The sequence below is a fragment of the Pleurodeles waltl genome, chromosome 2_2, assembly GCF_031143425.1.
Source record: "Pleurodeles waltl isolate 20211129_DDA chromosome 2_2, aPleWal1.hap1.20221129, whole genome shotgun sequence".
NCBI lineage: Eukaryota > Metazoa > Chordata > Amphibia > Caudata > Salamandridae > Pleurodeles > Pleurodeles waltl.
Genome location: NC_090439.1, coordinates 726,870,033 through 726,885,478, shown reverse-complemented (window position 1 = coordinate 726,885,478; position 15,446 = coordinate 726,870,033). Strand labels below are relative to the sequence as shown.

At 44.6% G+C, this 15,446-nt stretch overlaps 1 protein-coding gene across 3 annotated transcripts in view; it reads right to left on the bottom strand.

The window, feature by feature from the left end:
- Window positions 1–15,446, bottom strand: part of SULF1 (sulfatase 1) — a 416,210-nt gene that overhangs the window by 248,167 nt on the left and 152,597 nt on the right. For all 3 annotated transcript variants that reach the window (XM_069220304.1, XM_069220302.1, XM_069220303.1), the window contains one exon: window positions 6,357–6,596. In XM_069220304.1, the coding sequence (XP_069076405.1) occupies window positions 6,357–6,596 (240 nt within the window). The remainder of the gene's footprint in view (window positions 1–6,356; window positions 6,597–15,446) is intronic.

Sequence of the window (15,446 nt, the reverse complement as noted above, 5' to 3'; positions counted from 1 at the left end):
GGATGGGGTCCGCAGGGTATTTTCAGGGCTCGGGGACAGAGGCCTCAGGTCCCTCCTCCCTTTAACAAATACTTTGGGCCCTGAGGGATGCGGACTCGGAGGGTGGGGGGAGCGACTCCCTTCTGCTATTATTAATACTGGGTCCCAGGTCATGGGTTCGTGGGGACTGGCAGTGGCTGGGGGGGGGGGAATTACACAGCCCCCTACCCTTATAAATGCATTGTATCCCGGGGATGAAGTCCCTGGGGTAGAAAAGTGCTCAGGGAGGTGGGCTGCACAGCCTTTCTCCCCTTTTAATTTAATTTTGGCCCCAGAGGTGGGGGTCCCAGTGGCCCAATTTAGATCAGAAAGGGGGACCACAAGCCCCCATTCTCTCTTTACTAGTTACTTGGTCCCAGGGGATGGGGTCCCTGGGGCCTATTAAGGCTCAGGGGATGAGGGCTGCATGGCCTCCTCTCCTTGTTAATAAAATATGGCCCCAGGGATGGGGTTCCTAGTGTCTAATAAGGTTTTAGGGGGAGGGCCAAATGCCCCCTCCTCTTTGTAATGTAACAAGGCCCCAGGGAATAGAGTCTGTGGGACCTAATAAGTCTTGAGGAGAGGGGGTCACGTGGCCCTCCTCTCCCTTTTAAAAAACAGACAGCCCCGGACTATGAGTTCCCGAGGACCTGAGATGCCTCGAGGTGGGGTGCCACATGATCCCCATCCCCTTTTTAAAAAAGTAATGGCCCCGGGGCTCAATAAGGCTCGGGGTGGGGAACTTCATGCCCTCCTCCTCTTTTAATGATATTCGGCCCTGGGGATTTGGGTCCCTGGGGCCTTCTAGGGCTTGGGGAGGGAGTCCACATGGCCCACTCCCCTTTTTATTAAACTGGCCCCGGGGTGTAGGGTTCCTGGGGCCAATTAGGGGTAGGGATCGGGGAGGGGGCTTGGTGCTTTTTTTTGCTTTCTGCATTCACTACCCTAGTGTTTTTGCCTCACAAGGATGGGGTCCCTGATGCTCGAAGGCCAACCCTACACTACGGATGCCAAAGGCTGTGAGAAGTAGGCAGTCTGCTAGGAGGGTAACCACAGAGCCGGGCAGCATGCCATGCCCTGTGGTAAACACCCTGTGGCACACGGGCGAAGGCTGTGAGCAGCGTGGGGTTGGCTCCCTGTAGGAGTAAGTTTGGCTGCCTGTGGGAGCTGTAGCCACCCCCCTGCTGTGCACAGCTGAAGGCTGTGCACTGCTGGGAGTTGTTGTTATGTATAGAAATAAAATATTACTTTACATTAAATAAAAACACAAAATCACTGGGTAAAAGGTTAAAGTAACGTTATAGTTAGGTGAATATGTTAGTGATAACATTAACACTTTCAAGTAAAAAAACAAAACAAAAAAAACAGAGAAACTATCACTTGTGCCCCCATCATGCACTACCTCACTCATAACATGTTCTATGACATAACTGATGACATCTCAAATGACATAATTGTTGACATCACTGATGGCACCTCAAATAACATAATGATCATCCAAGCTTCTTTTGCACATATTGCTCTATACATTTATATGACATTAGAAACCTAAAATTAAGTACAAAATAGCGGAGAATAATATGAAGCATTGTTATTGCCATCACAGATGCAACTCCTTTGGGTGCCGCAAGCATGGGTTATGTCCAATACCACACAGGTCACAGGTAGCCTAGTTGATGATAACAATCAACAACAGGTATATGGGAAACTAACTCTCATTGCACACTGTCTTCAATCTGTATACATCTCTTCAGAGAAAACCAAGTTACTCAAGATACTCAATGTTTGTTCCAAAAGGAATGCCCTACTACGAACAGTTTTTATCTGTGTCAAAACCCTCACAGTCCCTAAACTTACATTGAGAAATTAGGTTGATATGTGTTGTTAAGTGGGTACTGTAAAACAGAGTTTACTCTATGGAGAATGTTTACTCTGTAATACACTGTTTGCAGAAAGTGAAACTCTTATCAGAAATACACCACATCATTTTACAAATAAGGCTTCCAGCTTTCTGTTTTCACTGATGTTTACAGATAGATACAGGCAGAAAACAATCTGTTTTCCTGTCTGTGTTTATTTTGAAGTATGGAAAAACACAGAAGATAGGTTTTCTTTTGGACGATTTTCACTACTGTAAATCATGCATGCTAGGTTAGTAGCTGTGCAGATTAAGAGGTGGGGGGTTAAAAAAAGAAAAACACTTCCTAATGAAGCTTAAATAATCTCAGCACTAAATCTTATAAAGATGTTCTGCAAAGCAAATTATTTTCAATGACTATATTGTACTGTAAAATGCTAAAGCTCATTTGAGATCTAAAGATCAGTAAACATTTTTTGGTTCAATCAATCAATCAGGAATTTGTAAAGCGCTCTACTCACCCGTGAGGGTCTCTAAGGAAATGGGAGGGAAAGAGGGTGAAGGGTGGGGGGGAGGTGCTGTTACTGTTCTAACAGCCAGGTCTTGAGAAGTTTCCTGAAGGTAAGAAGGTCTTTGGTCTGGTGCAGGTGGGTGGGACGAGTGTTCCACATTTTGGCGGCAAGGTGCGAGAATGATCTACTGCCGGCTGTAGTTCTGAGTCGTCTGTTGAGGTATCCTGGTCCCGTGTTGCGCAGTGCTTTGTGAGCGTGGGTGAGGAGTTTGAAGGTGATTCTCTTGTTGACTGGGAGCCAGTGCAGGTTTTTCAGGCGGTCTGTGATGTGGCATTGGCGTGGAATGTCCAGGATGAGGCGTGCGGAGGCATTCTGAATGCGTTGCTGCATCTTCTGGAGTTTGGCCGTGGTTCCTGCGTAGAGGGCATTGCCGTAGTCTAGCTTGCTGCTTATGAGGGCTTGGGTGACTGTTCTTCTGGTTTCGGTGGTTATCCGTTTGTAGATCTTTCGGAGCATGCGGAGGGTGTTGAAGAAGGAGGAGGAGATGGCGTTGACTTGCTAGGTCATGGATAGTGAGGGCTCCAAGATGAATCCTAGTTTGTGTGCGTGGGAGGCGGAGGGGTTCCGAGAGTGGCAGGCCACCAGGTGTCATCCCATGCCGAGGAGGTGGAGCCAAAGATGAGGACTTCCGTCTTGTGGGAATTGAGTTTGAGGCAGCTGCTCTTCATCCATTCGGCGATGGCCTTCATTCCTTCATGGAGGTAGGTCTTGGCGGAGTCCTTGGTGAGGGAGAGGATCAGCTGGGTGTCGTCCGCATATGAGATGATGTTGAGGTTGTGGGATTGGGTGATGTTAGCGAGCGGGGCCATGTAGACATTGAAGATGTTCGGGCTGAGGGATGAAACCTGGGGTACGCTGCAGATGATTTCAGTAGCCTCCGAACGGAATGGGGGGAGGCGGACTCTCTGGGTTCTGCTGGTGAGAAGGAAGGTGACCCAGTCCAGGGCTCTGTCGCGGATTCCAGCATTGCTGAGGCGTGAGCATAGTGGCAGACGGTGTTGAACGCGGCCGAGAGGTCCAGGAGGATGAAGGAAGCGGTTTCACCGCTGTCCAGTATAGTTCTGATGTAGTCGGTGGGGGCGATGAGGGAGGTTTCAGTGCTGTAGTTGCTGTGGAATCCAGATTGGGAAGGGTCCAGGGTGTGGTTCTCCTCAAGGAAGCGGGTTAGTTCTCTGTTGACAGCCTTCTCGATAACTTTTGCTGGTAAGGGGAGCAGGGAGATAGGCTGGAAGTTCTTGAGGTCCTTTGGGTTTGCCTTTGGTTTTGTGAGGAGGGTGTTGTTCTCGGCGTGTTTCCAGCTCTCCTGGTTAAATTATTATGGAAATATACCCACTGCACCTCCATTTTTACTGTAAACTCAAAATAACTATGGAAAAATACAGATGAATTGAGCAAAGAATATGGATAAATATAGACTGAAATGTCAAAAACAACAATAATAAATACCATAAAACCGGGAGCCCTAATTACAAATTATATACTAAGAACAGTGTAAACTCTATGCAACACTTGACAAAAAAGACACTATTCACTTACAACAATCAAGGTCTGAAGGTGCTAAAGATTATACTACCTGCAGCCTTCATACTGTGGTGAAAACATTAGAGATAGCCCATTTTCAGAAGCAAAAGAAGCACATTTACCTAAATTAATACCTGGTGCACACAGTATTCTAGGTTATGTAGAAATTGTCATGCTATACCTCAGGGCTGATTACAATACTTATGTGGTCATTCTGCCGCCAAACTCAACCTGCCAACTGACCTCTAGTGCTGCCACGACACCGCCTGCTCTATTCCAAGTTCACCGCAGGGCCTGTGGAGGAAACAGTGTTTCCACCCGCCGGCCCTGCTGTGAAGAGGGCCTTAACATTGACACGGGCTCGGAATGGAGCAGGCGCCAATGTGGCAGTGCAGCAGATGCAGCAGCACCCGTCGCGCATTTCACTGCCCATAATTCGGGCAGTGAAATGCATGACGGGGCTGTGCATGGGGGACCCTGCACTACTCATGCCAAGTGCATGGCAGTGCAGGAGCCTCGGGCACCCCCAATCCACCAGCTTTTCCACAGCGGTGTAAACCACCATGGAAAGGCTGGCGGATGGGGACTCGTAATCTGGAGGGCAGCTCTGTTTGCAGCACTGTCCTGGTGGATTACAACCACCAGGACCGCCAGGCTGCAGGCTGACTGCAGCCTGGCAGAGGCGGCAGTTGGACCGCAGTGGCTTAGCCTCGGTCAGAATGGAGCTGATCGGACTGCCACTACTGTGGCATTCCGACAACCACCCTGACTCAGAATGACCCCCTTAGTATCTACTACGTAGAGTCTTTTCCATGTAAGAAACTTTTTCTGCAGAACGCAAAATCTTGTGTGGAACATACTGGACACAAGTCTTCAACTGTCATCTGAACACAGAGTAACTCTTCAGTACAAAGATTTATAATGTATTTATTACCTCTACACGCCTACGATGCATTAGCAGCACTTGTGTTTTGTGAACACTTACACACATTAGTTGGACACGGGCATTACAAAATGAGGTAGAGAAGTAACATGGAAGTTACTCACCTCTTTATAAACTATTAAAAAAACTAGCAAACTCAATGGATGATGTCAGTGATGTCATTGATAATGCCCGTTTAGATGTCATCAGTGATATCATAAAACATGTCATAAGTGATGTCATATGTGAGGTCATAGGCAGAGCATGGTGGGGGTGCATCAACTATAACTGGCTAGTTTCTGTGGTTTTTTTTTTTTAGTTCAAAATGTTAACGTTATCACTGACATAATTACTTAAATATAACATTACTTTAACCTTTATTTAACTCACAGTGAATACAGACTGATTTACTGAAAAACCAAAGGTTCAGAATTTACACACACAAAACCATAGAAATTCAGTAGTTACTGTTTGAGTTATCTTAAGTAACTATAACTCATGACCTATGGTAACTATAACTCATGTCCTCGCCATGCAGTGCTAATTACTGCACATGTTACATCAGTTATGACAACATTGACATTTTAACTGCAATATTTGCACTAAAATTATTGATAAGAAAACTGTGCATGGTGGAGGGGTGAGTTACAGGAATCTTAGAGGATGAGTTATATTACTTGAGATAATTCCAACTGCTGAATCTTTATAGTTTTGTGTGTGTAAATTCTGAAGCGAATTATAACACTGCTGTAACTTTTGTTTTTTTGGTGAATTTCTAAGGCTTTTTAAATTCTATTCCCTAACTATAAAGTTCCTGTAATCTTTGGTTATTTCAGTAATTATGTACACATATACTTATATCTGCCTCCTTGCATCCCTCCATGTCTCTTTGTGGATGTTGGCTGGTGCATTGGGTCCAGAGGAAAGCAGACAGAGGAAAGTTGCCATGAAGAAAGGACCAACACTATTTTCAGTGCATCTGATCACGACTCCTCCACTACTGCAGCGGGATCACAATGCATACCTGATCTGAGACTTTTTGTTTATCAGTTTGATTACAGTTTTACATCGGAGAAAAAAAGACAGTATATCTGGTGTACTGGTGATACACAATTGAAGTGTACAGAGTTTATATTATGAGAAAAGAGTAATTCCTACTAATTGGTACTTAATTCCACCTGTATTTACTCAGGTTTTTATTTGACAAGCGGATACTGTAGAATTAAACCCAATGGAATCAAAACTTTTTATGAAACTGATGCACGGTGAGGGGTTAAAAGTTTAGTTTGTAGCAGAACTGCCTCAGGTCTCCCATCTATCTCACCAACACGGACTATGGCGTGTAAATGTTTACTAACGATCAGTTGCATGCAAATCAACTTTCCAAACTGAAAAAAATACATCGTTTTTGCATTTTCGTCTAAGAATCTGCTTTCTACTCAATGTGGAAATTGAAGTCTCTTACCTGTCCTGTACCCAGTGTTGTTGAGGTACACTGCAAAGGTCCGGGGTTCATGCGTGGCTTGCCATGATGGGGAGGAACAGTTCTCATTATTGGTGTAAATGTTATGGTTGTGAACATATTTGCCTGTAAGCATAGAGGATCGGGAAGGGCAACACATCGGTGTGGTGACAAATGCATTGATAAAGGTGGCACCGCCTTGTTCCATGATCTTCCGCGTTTTGTTCATCACCTGCAACGAACCTGGGACAAAGTAAATAAAAAACATTAAATGAGCAACTTCGGAACTGTTACAACACATAGCACACACGTACCTCACAACAATCAAGCTGCCCAAACCCCCATGAGCAAGGACATATAAATAAAATAAAATAAAATGTATTTGCTTCCCTTGACCTCTGCCACATCAGCAGACAAATCAGAGATATTTCCTACCTGCACCCTTAAGAATAATCTTACATTTCCTATCTTGAGAAACATCGGTTGGATTTACTGGCCTTGATCTCAAATCTGATGAAAAAGGCAAATTCTAATAAGACAGAGTGGGGCCCTTCGTATCAGCCTACTCTGTACCAAACGTCATTGTGTAAGAGGTTTCTGGACCTCGATGGACTAACAACATCACTCCTTCCCTTACACAGATAAAAATCCATTGATAGTGCCTACATCAAGATGCTACACTGATTTCACAAGAACACTCAGTGTAAAATGACAGTTAAATGGTCTAAAAAAATATTACAAATACCCTGCTTGAAATCGGTTTGCTCCTGCACAAATGTTTTACAGTTGTACTTTGGACCAGGCAAGAGCACATCACCCACTACGAAATGTCAAGCAGGCTACGTCACCTGCGAGGGTTTATCTACTTGAGAGGCATCAGAGAAGAATGTAAACTTTTAAAAATCTTTCTACAGTGTGCTTCTTTACTATAACAAAAAAAACACCTACTCCTTTTTAACTTGTAACTTTTTGCTGGGAGGCACCTGTAATTTTACTTGATGCACTGGACAATGGACACAACACTGTCTATGTTGGGAATGTGGGGGCTCACTGAGGGAATCCCCGTGTTCCTTTTCCTGGCGGTCAATTGACCTCTTTACATTCTCATGTTCACTTTGCCCAGGTTAGCACGAACATTTGATTTGGATCTTTATAGGACTTCTTTTCCCACTATCCTCAGCTGATCTACATTCACTCGTGGCAGGGAGAGCCCTTGAAGGGGCCAATGGGAGACCTCTTTGGACCACCAACCATGACTTAGGAATCTGGATTTCAGTAACACTGGATTATTTATCTGAACATCAATTCTGCAAGTGCTCAAAAGCACGGATGCCCAGCTAAGGAGATCTGTGGGCAGTACTTGTTGTGGTCAGAGTACCAATAACAACTGAACATATTCACAACTAACATGGCAGTGTTTAAGACTGGTGCATCACTGATGATGCCACACTAACTGACTGTATGTGGTTTTAAGGAATTGTTACACCGCTGAAATGTTAGTTTACACATATTGTAATGGATCCTGTTTTTTATGTCAGTTTCAGAACGACTTTAATATGTACTACACTTTCTATGAAATAAATACAACTTGTACACTCTACGAAGTGGTTGGCATGTCAGCAACGCATTTTAAAAAATAACAGAACACTATATTTACCACCTATCTTATTTACATTAAAAATGCATTCTCGACTGACATTAGGTGTTAGAAATGTTAATCACTTGAATGTTTAAGGGTATAAAATAATATTGACTATTGCCTGAAATAGGAAGTTGCTCTCAATAACGTTTTCCCTGGTTGCTGCATCGAGGAATGTATGTGGAGCGAGTCTTGAGAAGAAGAGTGCACACTACATCTCTAGCCGAGGTTTTCGCCTCAGTAAAGCACTGGGGTTCCTCCTCATTTCAGCTGGGAATGGGTGCATGGGCGCTCAGCCCCTCCACAAAGACTTGCAAACGAGCATCTGAACATTAATGAAGAAACCAGAGGCTGCAACAACAATGTATAGGACATTAAAGTGGAAGCTGCCCACTCCATAGTGGTAGCCGCTGAATAGCAATGTTCTTTACGTTCCTCTCATTTTAAAAACCAGACGGAGTAATGTAATACTTAACCCTCAGGTCTATATATTCTCTTGATTTAATGGTTTTGCAAACGTTGTAAAAATAGCAAGTCTGAGATAAAAGGGAAAATCAACACTTCAAGGCCAAAAATGTATTCATTAAATTTAACCGCACTGCCAACTTTTTTGACTTGGAAATCTTTATTGGTCCAACTTTCCAGGCATTTTGTGTGACTTCTGGAACAGAATCAGCACTTCTCGTCAATATGAATATTAAAGACAAACATTTCAGAAACGGAGGCCCGGGGCATGTGTCATCGCATAGCCACTTCACGGGACTGACAAGGGAGCGTGTGTGGAGCCTGGTGGCAAGCAATGCAATGACTGGAGGGCACGCGGGGGGCAGGAGGGCGGGCCGCCCAACCTGTGATGTCATTGGTCTTTTTAGTGTTCGCAGAACTTGGTGGGTTCCAGCAAGCACTCAGAATGGAACAGACAGTCACAGTATTAAATGCACTATTTATATGGCTGTAAAATGCACTGTTCAATCGTGCAGATGCTATGTAGCTATGAGTACTGCAAGTTAAAAACTGCAGTAACTGTGAATGCAAACGGGTAAGAGTTCAGATACACGAACTTATTGTTACTGGACGAGGACAACACCATTTAGGATACTAAACAGTTCAAAATCAGCTGGGAATGATCAAAGTGATCCAGGAATATCAGTACGGAATCTTTACAATTGCCCAAACTGTATAAGCGTCTCCTGTATTCACTATCCCAGTGTTGTGTATGGCTTTGCCCATTGCACCATTACTCTAAAAACTCATGTATCAATATGATGCAATTTTAATACAGTTCATTCATAAAATAATGACATTGAACAAGTACACGCTAAGGAATAGGTTAGATGAAGACATGTACATCTAAGCTGTTTTGTCCCTGTGAGTGCTGGCCACTGTCTCCATCAGTGGGCTTCTTTCATCACCACAAGGCATATGGGAAAGAAATACAGTTCTAAAATAATGTAACTTATTGAACATGCTTAAAGTTTGAAATGAAAAGCAAAGGCTGCAGCATATACTGAAAACAAATCCAATACAATATTCTATTCACAGCAAGAAAACCTTTGAAATACACTGAGACGCAGAGATGGTAACAGGAAAGTAAGCCGAGATGTTAGAATGCCATCAGTCAAGCTGCCATCAAGACTTAACTTTCCTGTGTCTTGTGACACCTCCTTATAGTCATTTAAGTGTACCCAGTTATTTCAGAGTAAGAAAGCTTTGTCTCAGATTTTTTAAACCACATACAATATAAAACCAAATGTAATGTATAATCTAGCTTAATAAAATAGATACAATGTATCTCATTAAGGTGAAGAGAGAAACGTTACATACAAAAAAGGCAACAATCGGACCACCTGATACCCATCCATATAGCTTCCATCTCCTAATAGCTTATGTCAAAAACGTTGCTATACGACCAACAACTTTTGGGGTAGTATCCCTAAAACAGAATAAAATAGCTTCAGTGATGGTTCGAACTCAATCACTATTAAAAGATACGTTTCAAATACTTCCTATAGAGAACGCAAAGTTCAGGACACATGCAGAAAATTTGTAGGAGTGGGCGATAAATTCCCTTCCAGGTGGAGTTAGCAGAATTTTACCCACTCCGCATTACGCGTGTAACGCAGAGTTCTGGCCCAACTCAACCAACTGTCACATTGCAGAGTTTTTTCTCTTGCGCAGCTCATCAATGGAAAATTGTCAAGTGAGAGTGGAAATTGGCATCCCCTAGTGCGATTTTCGGGAACTAGGAGGGCACTGTGAGAAAGTAGCCTCTTTCTAGCCTTGTTACCCCCACTTTTGGGCTGTTTGTGAGTGTATGTCAGGGTGTTTTCACTGTCTCACTGGGATCCTGCTAGCCAGGGCCCGGTGCTCATAGTGAAAACCCTATGTTTTCAGTATGTTTGTTATGTGTCACTGGGACCCTGCTAGTCAGGACCCCAGTGCTCATAAGTTTGTGGCCTTTATGTATGTGTTCCCTGTGTAGTGCCTAACTGTCTCACTGAGGCTCTGCTAATTAGAACCTCAGTGGTTATGCTCTCTCATTTCTTACAAATTGTCACTAACAGGCTAGTGACCAATTTTACCAATTTACATTGGCTTACTGGAACACCCTTATAATTCCCTAGTATATGGTACTAAGGTACCCAGGGTATTGGGGTTCCAGGAGATCCCTATGGGCTGCAGCATTTCTTTTGCCACCCATAGGGAGCTCTGACAATTCTTACACAGGCCTGCCACTGCAGCCTGAGTGAAATAACGTCCACGTTATTTCACAGCCATTTTACACTGCACTTAAGTAACTTATAAGTCACCTATATGTCTAACCTTTACCTGGTAAAGGTTAGGTGCAAAGTTACTTAGTGTGAGGGCACCCTGGCACTAGCCAAGGTGCCCCCACATTGTTCAGAGCCAATTCCCTGAACTTTGTGAGTGCGGGGACACCATTACACGCGTGCACTACATATAGGTCACTACCTATATGTAGCTTCACAATGGTAACTCCGAATATGGCCATGTAACATGTCTATGATCATGGAATTGCCCCCTCTATACCATCCTGGCATAGTTGGCACAATCCCATGATCCCAGTGGTCTGTAGCACAGACCCTGGTACTGCCAAACTGCCCTTCCTGGGGTTTCACTGCAGCTGCTGCTGCTGCCAACCCCTCAGACAGGCATCTGCCCTCCTGGGGTCCAGTCAGGCCTGGCCCAGGATGGCAGAACAAAGGACTTCCTCTGAAAGAGGGTGTTACACCCTCTCCCTTTGGAAAATGGTGTGAAGGCAGGGGAGGAGTAGCCTCCCCCAGCCTCTGGAAATGCTTTCTTGGGCACAGATGTGCCCAATTCTGCATAAGCCAGTCTACACCGGTTCAGGGGACCCCTTAGCCCTGCTCTGGCGCGAAACTGGACAACGGAAAGGGGAGTGACCACTCCCCTGACCTGCACCTCCCCTGGGAGGTGTCCAGAGCTCCTCCAGTGTGCTCCAGACCTCTGCCATCTTGGAAACAGAGGTGCTGCTGGCACACTGGACTGCTCTGAGTGGCCAGTGCCACCAGGTGACGTCAGAGACTCCTTCTGATAGGCTCCTTCAGGTGTTAGTAGCCTATCCTCTCTCCTAGGTAGCCAAACCCTCTTTTCTGGCTATTTAGGGTCTCAGTCTCTGGGGAAACTTTAGATAACGAATGCAAGAGCTCATCCGAGTTCCTCTGCATCTCTCTCTTCACCTTCTGTCAAGGAATCGACTGCTGACCGCGCTGGAAGCCTGCAAACCTGCAACATAGTAGCAAAGACGACTACTGCAACACTGTAACGCTGATCCTGCCGCCTTCTCGACTGTTTTCCTGCTTGTGCATGCTGTGGGGGTAGTCTGCCTCCTCTCTGCACCAGAAGCTCCGAAGAAATCTCCTGTGGGTCGACGGAATCTTCCCCCTGCAACCGCAAGCACCAAAAAGCTGCATTACCGGTCCCTTGGGTCTCCTCTCAGCACGACGAGCGAGGTCCCTCGAATCCAGCGACTCTGTCCAAGTGACCCCCACAGTCCAGTGACTCTTCAGTCCAAGTTTGGTGGAGGTAAGTCCTTGCCTCACCTCGCTGGGCTGCATTGCTGGGAACCGCGACTTTTGCAGCTACTCCGGCCCCTGTGCACTTCCGGCGGAAATCCTTTGTGCACAGCCAAGCCTGGGTCCACGGCACTCTAACCTGCATTGCACGACTTTCTAAGTTGGTCTCCGGCGACGTGGGACTCCTTTGTGCGACTTCGGGTGAGCACCGTTTCACGCATCCTCGTAGTGCCTGTTTCTGGCACTTCTCCGGGTGCTACCTGCTTCAGAGAGGGCTCCTTGTCTTGCTCAACGTCCCCTCTCTCTGCTGGTCCAATTTGCGACCTCCTGGTCCCTCCTGGGCCTCAGCAGCGTCCAAAAACGCTAACCGCACGATTTGCAGCTAGCAAGGCTTGTTGGCGTTCTTTCGGCGGGAAAACACTTCTGCACGACTCTCCACGGCGAGAGGGATCCGTCCACCAAAGGGGAAGTCTCTAGCCCTTTTCGTTCCTGCAGAAACCTCAGCTTCTTCTGTCCAGTAGAAGCTTCTTTGCACCCGCAGCTGGCATTTCCTGGGCATCTGCCCATCTCCGACTTGCTTGTGACTTTTGGACTTGGTCCCCTTGTTCCACAGGTACCCTAGATTGGAAATCCACAGTTGTTGCATTGTTGGTTTGTGTCTTTCCTGCATTATTCCTCTAACACGACTTCTTTGTCCTTAGGGGAACTTTAGTGCACTTTGCACTCACTTTTCAGGGTCTTGGGGAGGGTTATTTTTCTAACTCTCACTATTTTCTAATAGTCCCAGCGACCCTCTACAAGGTCACATAGGTTTGGGGTCCATTCGTGGTTCGCATTCCACTTTTGGAGTATATGGTTTGTGTTGCCCCTATCCCTATGTTTCCCCATTGCATCCTATTGTAACTATACATTGTTTGCACTGTTTTCTAAGACTATACTGCATATTTTTGCTATTGTGTATATATATCTTGTGTATATTTCCTATCCTCTCACTGAGGGTACACTCTAAGATACTTTGGCATATTGTCATAAAAATAAAGTACCTTTATTTTTAGCATAACTGTGTATTGTGTTTTCTTATGATATTGTGCATATGACACTAAGTGGTACTGTAGTAGCTTCACACGTCTCCTAGTTCAGCCTAAGCTGCTCTGCTAAGCTACCATTATCTATCAGCCTAAGCTGCTAGACACCCTATACACTAATAAGGGATAACTGGGCCTGGTGCAAGGTGCAAGTACCCCTTGGTACTCACTACAAGCCAGTCCAGCCTCCTACAGGCACCCGATGAGATTTTCTCACAGCGAACAGTCACGACCTTTATGGTGAGAAAGATGCTGCTAGAGTAGAAAATCTGCTTGAGCAGCAGCACCATTTGGCCTGCCATGTGGTGATGTTGGTGCTGACTTTTCAGTGCAGAATGAGGTCCCAACACTAACATTCAGCATGATGTGATGATTTCTGGCTGTTCGCGGCCCTTCACAGAATCTGCTGGAGTTTTCATGGAACTCACTGGAATTCCGTGGAGTGAAACTCCATGTGTTCTGCTCCCCCCTATAAATGTATCCCAAGGTTTCCTGACTCATATGGCATAGCTGGAACATACTGTCGATTCTACATTGCATTTTTCATTAAATGTCAAACTGATAAAATTGTAAGTAAAAAAGCCCAAAATGTAAGTATATTTTTTCCCCTTGGAAACCATATTTTAAATCAATATATGGTGGTTGCGACAAAGAATATGATGCCATCGTGTACTTTGTGTTCTTGTATTTAGTTGACCTGGATGTATTTGTTTCTTATTTTAGCAATGGCTTCTGGGATGATTTTTGAATTTTATAAATATCCATCAGATCCAGTAAATGATGATTGGCCGCGTCGGTCTGGCTGGAGTATTCCGCTAGCGGCACAACAGTGATGGGATTGAGCAGTCCAAGTAATATACTATGATGACAGGTAAAAAATAAGTGAGGGAAGGTATGAATGTGTGCACCACCACTACATTGCTCTAACACATTTGTGATTCCAAGATCATCAGCTCCATTCGCATGGAAATTCACACACCTACAATCACCCTCTGGAGGGTCAAAAACTCACTCCTTGTTCACTAGTTACAGTGGAGCCCATTATCTATAAGGGGGGTGGCTTTTGATTGGTATCAACAGTAGCCCTGCACAACCCCCGTGTTCATCCCGTTCAGTAGCCATTGGTTCAGGCATTGTTTAACCTAACCCCTAACAATATGTAAACTGATTTCAAGGTGGTGCTGCTTTTAATATCAGTACAGGGAGTTCATTAAATGTTGCAGTACTTTAGCGGGTAGTCATTTAATATTGTGCTCGGTGACTTAGAATAAAGCAGGAATTTGTTCTTTGACTGATGCTATTCGAAACAATGTTCTTACCAGCAATTCACTGCAAAAAATCATATGTATATCAATGAAAGAGTATTGGAGCAGCAAGCATGCCAAGCACCTATAATCGAGACATGAAGACGAAGGGAGGAAGGATCCTACAGTTGCCTCATTTCTAACATAGGTGACTTTGTTTAACTCGGTCAAAGGTGATGGAGAGTATGCAGCATTAGATGATGGTTTTTGATAATGCCTCTGACCCCAGGAAGGAAAGCAAAAGCCCAACATATGTGGGTAGGATGCAAATGCTACTATTACTCATAGATCGGGACAGTGCTTTATATGGGCAAGTGTTTGCCAATGCTCAACACCAGCAGTTATTTTGTAAGTGCAGTGCATGATTATGACAGTCTACCACATGGTGGTGCTGTCAGCCTAGTTTTAACAAAGCACACAAGCAAAGTGTTTAATAATTCAATACCTAATTAAAATACCAGGGTGCTCAGGCCATTCTTACAGCTTTGGATCACCTCCTAGTATATACCAAATTGTCACATTTGTAGGACTGAAACTGAAAGTAGCTGCTGCTGGTTCTGATATTTGTAAGGGCTGACAAGGAACGTAGCTGGTGCAGGCTGCCGTGATATCCTGAGAAAAATACTGGGGCCTGGTACTTAATATTTTACAAACTAAGCAGTGGACTGGAGACCACAGTCAAAGGTTTCAGTGCTTGCATACTGTTTTCACGAAGGGATCACAGCTACTGATTACATCCTATTTGCTTATCAGAGTCTCAAGTAAATCCTACACATTCTTTGCTCCATAGAAAAAAAACAATATGATCCCTCTGTATAGAGTACCATAGGCTACCTGCCTTAAAAAGTAATGTGTATTTTTTTCTTGTACATTCACAACTTTACACCAATGAGCAGTTACAAAAGATTTGCTAAGCGTCGCCGATTTTGAAAACATTATTATAGTTCTCAATTCACTATAGGATAACCCGGCAGATTACTACAGGTTTTGTTTCCATGCAGCACGTG